Source organism: Festucalex cinctus, chromosome 8 (genome assembly GCF_051991245.1).
Source record: "Festucalex cinctus isolate MCC-2025b chromosome 8, RoL_Fcin_1.0, whole genome shotgun sequence".
Lineage (NCBI taxonomy): Eukaryota > Metazoa > Chordata > Actinopteri > Syngnathiformes > Syngnathidae > Festucalex > Festucalex cinctus.
Window position 1 is genome coordinate 930,551 of NC_135418.1, and position 5,859 is coordinate 936,409.

The following is a 5,859-nucleotide window of genomic DNA, read 5'->3' on the forward strand; positions in this document are numbered from 1 at the left end:
TCTGAATTGCTGTTTGATGCATATGCACAAACAACAGTCAGGACCCGTCCCCCCCAACTGAAGACGGATAGATGCTACCCTCCGGGGGTAAACCCTTCAGAACGTACAGGCGCCAAGCCGAACGGCAATAAGTATGCCCACACCTGCTCTGCGCCTCTCACCATGGGCAACTCCAGAGTGGAAGAGTCCAACCCCTCTCAAGAGGATTGGTACCAAAGCCCAAGCCGTGTGTGGAGGAGAGTCCGGAATTTCTCTGCCTCACACACCAGGTCGGGCTCCTTCTTCACCAGAGAAGTGACATTCCATGTTCCAAGAGCAAGCTTCTGTAGCTGGGGATCGGACCGCCAAAGTTCCCGCCTTTGGCAGCTACCCAGCTCGCTACGCACCCGACCTCTTTGGCCCCTCCTACAGGTGGTGAGCCCATAGGAAGGTGCACCCACGTTGCCTTTTCAGGCTATGCCCCATGGGTGAAGGCCACCAGACGCTCACTTTCGAGGCCCGCCTCCAGGCCTGGCTCCAGAGGGGGGCCCCGGTGACCCGCGTCTGGACAAGGGACTGTGATCCAATATTTATTCTCATCATCAGAGGTCATTGAGCCGCTCACCTAGGACCTGTTTGCCATGGGTGACCCTGCCAGGGGCATACAGCCCCAGACATTATAGTTCAAATGCTCCTTTTATTCATTTAATCTTTTAACTTTTAATACTTTGTAATTTTCATGTAATTTATCTTTCAATTTAGTTCATAATCATTCAGCTTCGCATTCAGCTATTGGCATTCAGCTTAGCATGCAGCTATTAGCGTTCAGCTTCTCGCATTCCCACACGCAGAAATTGCGCTTCGTCTAGTTATATAATTTCCAACTATATCATGCCATGTTTAATACTTGAATGGTGATTCTGCATTATTTTGTACTTCAACTTAATTTCAATGAAGACTAAATCTGTGTGGGTTTTTTGTGTGTGCACTTTTGTTTATTCCAAATTAATCCTAAATTCAGAGTTTGTTATTGTGAACTTAACTTAATGCAGAATGACTTTTCAAAGTCAGATTTAAACAAAAGGTCTTTCTTTGAAATTATCTGTCATTGGTTTAATAGAAGTTTTATGCATTAAAAGTATTAATGGTCTCGTTTACTTGGGATCAGTAACTGTGTACTCAAGTGTTGAGTACTCCTACTGGTATCAGTCTGGAAAAAAAGTGGCTAATGTAAATTTAATTTATAGAATTAAAGCTATCTGAATTATTTTTAAAGCATCTCAAAACACAGCTGGTTGATGCAATAACATCTCCTGCAAATTTAATTTAATTTAAAGCATATGAAATTCTGGGAAAGATTATAAAACCACCTCGAGTATTTTTCTACTGTTTGGGGTTGATCGTTTATTATAAATGTGCCAAATTTCAAATAAGCCAATCAGCGCATTGTATCTGACTCGCTTGTCCAACGCGAGACAGGACACTGAGAGCTGACTTCACTTCACCCGTTCAAGTCTACAGGAGCTTCGTCATCAACGGTCCGGATTTTTTTGGAATTTTCCTCATCCAGAAGTTGAACCTGCCTACATTTAACGCTGTAAGTAAATGAACACAGTTCTATTTCGTCCCTCCCGACCTCCAGAAGGCAGAATGCCTTTAAGCACTGAATGTTCCTTTCGCGCATGCGCAGTTCGAGTAATGCATACCAAATTAGTCACCTGAGAACCCTGGGTGACCCTAGAAGGGTATAAATTCCGGTGTCTCCTCTTTTCTTCTCGCGTGGCATATGCATACGACAGATTTTCGAAGAGATTAAGGGGACATTTTACTTTGATTAATTAATCTATTAACGCTTTAACTTTGACAGCCCTAATATATATATATATATATATATATATATATATATATATACCCCCCCCCCCACACACACACACACACAGAAAACACTTATACACTTATTACAGTGGAACCTCTACTTACGAACGTCTCTTCATACGAAATTTTCGAGTTACGAAACGCCTCAATGGGAAAATATTGCCTCTTGTTACGAAATAAATTTCTCGATGCGAAAGGTAAAAATACATGACCGAACGCAACATACTTTCGGCTATGGCTATTTCCTACCATAGGTACCTATCAGCGTAAATACTAGATCGGTGTTTGTGCAACGTTCTGGCATCCCATTCGCTAAGAGGAACCTCTACCATAGATATCTATGAGCGTATACTAGATCGGTGTTTGTGCATGTTTCTGGCATCCTATTGGCTAAGAGGAACCTCTATCATAGGTATGAGCGTATACTAGATCGGTGTCTATACAGCGTCCTCATCATTCATCCCACGGCCCATGTGGTGTTCCGATAGTTTTTCGTAAATGTATGAACTAACGGCCAACGAATTTGTGCAAAAATTCAAACAATTGGTGATTGATGAAGGCACAGTAAGTTTTTAATTGCGACGAGACGGGCCTTTTTTTTTTTTTAAAAGATGCCTCGCCATACCGGAAGTTTCCATGAAGTTTCAGAATTTGTTTAAAAGAATCGCCCAGAAAAAGTGTTCACCAGTCGGGCGTTTGCTCACTAAGATGATGTTTGCCTTGGACATTTCCGAAGGATTGTTTAAAAAAAAAATATTAAAAAAAAAATCCATGGATCAGTTCTTTACAAAACACCAGGCAAAAACAAAACAAAACAAAAAAACACTTCTGAGAGAGGAGAACATGAAAAAGAGGACAAAAACCGATGAGGACAGCAGTTAAAAAGGTAAATGACCTTCATTTTTATTCTTTACTCTATTCTTTGTTTTTTACATTATGCACAACTCTCATTTATTGTGCAATAATCTCATTGTAACATGTTTTGATGCATTTTTATGCTTTATAAAACATTTATGTCTGAAATTTGGGAGGCTTGGAACGGATTAGGGCATTTACATGGAAAATGCGTCTCTACTTACAAAATTTTCTACTTAAGAACTTTCTTCCAGAACCAATTAATTTTGTAAGTAGAGCTACCACTGTACATGGCCCCCCCAAGAAGAGAGCGACGCAGCGACGACTCGCTTCGTTGGTTGGGCGCCTTCAGGCTGAGTTAGCAGAGGTGAGGTCTCTTCTGCAGGACCGTCACCCTCCCGCTCTTACGGAGGTGCCGGGACCACCTGCCCCTCCCGTGCCATCCACCCCGCCCATGCTGGTGCTTCCTCCAGAGGAGGACGCCATTTCCTCCATTGCTTCTGCGTCCTTTTTTCACGATGATGACCATGACCCGGGGTCTGTGCTTTTGGGACCGAACTCTCTGGCGTCCGATCGGAGCTCGTCCAGTGAGGCGGGGGATGGTTCTATACAGGCTGTCCTGCGCAATGCGCAGCCCTCCAGGCTTTTGCCCTCATGACCAGGGAACACGGCCGACTGATGTCCTTCCTACTGCAGGCGCAGCGCCAGGTGTGGCTGGCGCAGTCCCCCTTGACGGAAGCCTCTAGGAGGGCCCTCCGTAGTGTTCCTGTACAGCCGGGGGAGCTTTTTGGTTCGGCCGCTGTGGGTGCGCTGGAAAGGACTGGCTCATGAGACCAGGAAGCAGCTTTCCAGCCTCAATAGGGCCCTGTCCCCCCCACAGAGTAGGCCTGGGGCCCGCCTTACTTTTCCTCGCTTTCCTCAGCCCCAGCCTACCGAGACCTATGGCGCCCAGCAACCCCCACAGAGGCCCGTCGGGGACTTTCGCTCCTCCGCCCGCTTGCCTTCAAGGCAACCACGGGCTGCAGGCCCCACCCACCGTCCCTCTCGGGCCCCTAGGGGCCGGAGGGCCAGAAACTGAGGCCTTGGGGCCGGCCGTCAGACATTTTTCCCACCAGCAGCTCAGTTACTGGGCTGCTCGTGCCTCGGACCTGTGGGTGGTCTCCATCTTGACCCACAGGTACGAGCTGCAGTTCTGACGCCGGCCCCCTGTTTCCTGTCGGGTCAGGGTGACTCTCATCGCCGACCCGGCAAAAGCCTCGGCACAGGACCAGGAGCTGTCCGCCCTCCTGCCAAGAACGTGATCGAGGCTGTGGACCCTCTGGCACAGTCAGGGGGCTTCTACTCGACGTACTTCCTTGTCCCAAAGAAGACCGGTGGATAGCGACCGATACTGGACCTGAGGGGGGTCAACATCTCAAGGTATTGCCATTCCACATGCTAACCATGAACACGTCTTGCAGTCGGTCCCCCGGGGAGAATGGTTCACGTCCATAGACCTAAAGGACGCCTACTTCCACGTCCCCATCGCACCTCGACACCTTCGATTTCTACGTTTTGCCTACAAGGGCCATCACTGGCAGTTCCGTGTGCTCCCCTTCTGGCTCTCCCTCGTCCCACGGGTCTTCACTTGGTTTGTGAAGGCTGCTGTTGCGCCTCTGCAGTCTGTGGGCATGAAGGTGCTGCCGTACCTCGACGACTGGCTCCTCTACGCGCCGTCGCGGGCTCAGGTGATCCGGGACACCCCCGATCTCCTGTCACATGTGGCCCGGTTGGGCATCAGGGTCAACTTGCCCAAGTCCTCTCTGGTCCGCTCTCAGCGGACGGACTTCATTGGTGTGACGTTGGACACCATGATGATGAGGGCCCACCCATCTCCTCGCCGAGTCGACAACGCTCTTCGCCTCTTTCGGGGGGGCAGGCTGCTGCCTTACGTTGCCTACTTGTGGCTTTTGGGCAAGCTGACGTCCATAACGGCTGTGGTCCCGCTGGGCCTGCTGTCATTGCGCCCTCTACAGAGGTGGCTTAACGGCTTCCACTTGGACGCCAAGTGGCACCGCCACCTGAGGCTCAGGGTGTCCCATCGGTGCCTCCTCGCCCTGGCACCTTGTAGAGACAGGGCTTTTCTGTTGAGCGTTGTCCCACTGGGTGTTGCCCCGGGCCGCCGCGATCACCGGTCACCACGGATGCCAGCCTCACGGGCTGAGGTGCTGTCTGGCAGCACAGGACGGCTCAGGGATGTTGGTTTGTGCGCGACAGGGGCGAGCCCATCAATGTGCTGGAGCTGCGGGTGGTGCACCTGGCACTCATGCACTTCTTGCCATACCTGAGGGGACGGAATGTGCTCATACGGTCGGACAACACCATGACAGTGTTTCACATAGGCCATCAGGGCGGCGTCAGGTCCGCCCGTCTGTTGGAAACCTCCCAGCACCTTCTCAGGTGGGCTGCTCCGCGTCTGGCCAGTCTGCAGGCCGCCTATCTGCCGGGGGATCGTAACCAACTCTCTCTCCCGTCGGGGTCTTCCTCCGGGAGAGTGGCGCCTCCACCCAGAGGTGGTATGCATGGTTTGGAGTCGCTTCGGCACAGCGGAAGTCGATCTCTTTGCCTCCGAGGACTCGACCCACTGCCCGCTTTGGTTTTCCCTGAGCGAGGCCACCAGCCCTCTGGGTCTGGATGCATTGGCACAGCCGTGGCCGGATTGCCTTCTCTAAGCCTTTCCTGCACTCCCTCTGATATGACGGACGCTTCGGAGGGTTCTTCAGGAGGGGCACAAACTGTTGCTGGTGGCCCACTTCTGGCCGGCCCGGACGTGGTTCCCCCTGCTCCGTCAATTGTGCGTCTCCCCGACAGGGAGGATCTGTTGTCTTAACAGGGAGGTCGGGTTTGGCATCCCGACCCTCAGTGCCTCCTCCTGTGTGTTTGGTCACTGAAAGGCCCCGACCGCTGCTGACCAGCTGTGCAGAATCGGTCAGGCGGACCATCCTTAATGCGAGGGCACCATCCACTCGGCTAAAGAATGCCAACAGGTGGAAGTTGTTTGTAGCGTGGTGCGGAGACTGCGGGGTGGACCCTGTTTCGTGTTCGATCCCCACCATTCTGGATTTCTTGCATGCCGACATGTCAGTGCTAATGGAGGCTCCGTGGGGAGCC

General features: G+C 51.0%; 1 protein-coding gene across 1 annotated transcript; it reads left to right on the forward strand.

The window, feature by feature from the left end:
* Window positions 1-304: 304 nt before the first annotated feature.
* LOC144023573 (uncharacterized) lies at window positions 305-5,639 on the forward strand. The gene is given in 8 exon segments (XM_077529203.1): window positions 305-414; window positions 1,459-1,576; window positions 3,062-3,296; window positions 3,344-3,510; window positions 3,887-4,066; window positions 4,170-4,868; window positions 4,871-5,208; window positions 5,210-5,639. Coding segments are annotated over 8 exon segments (2,277 nt in total).
* The last annotated feature ends 220 nt before the right edge of the window (window positions 5,640-5,859 follow it).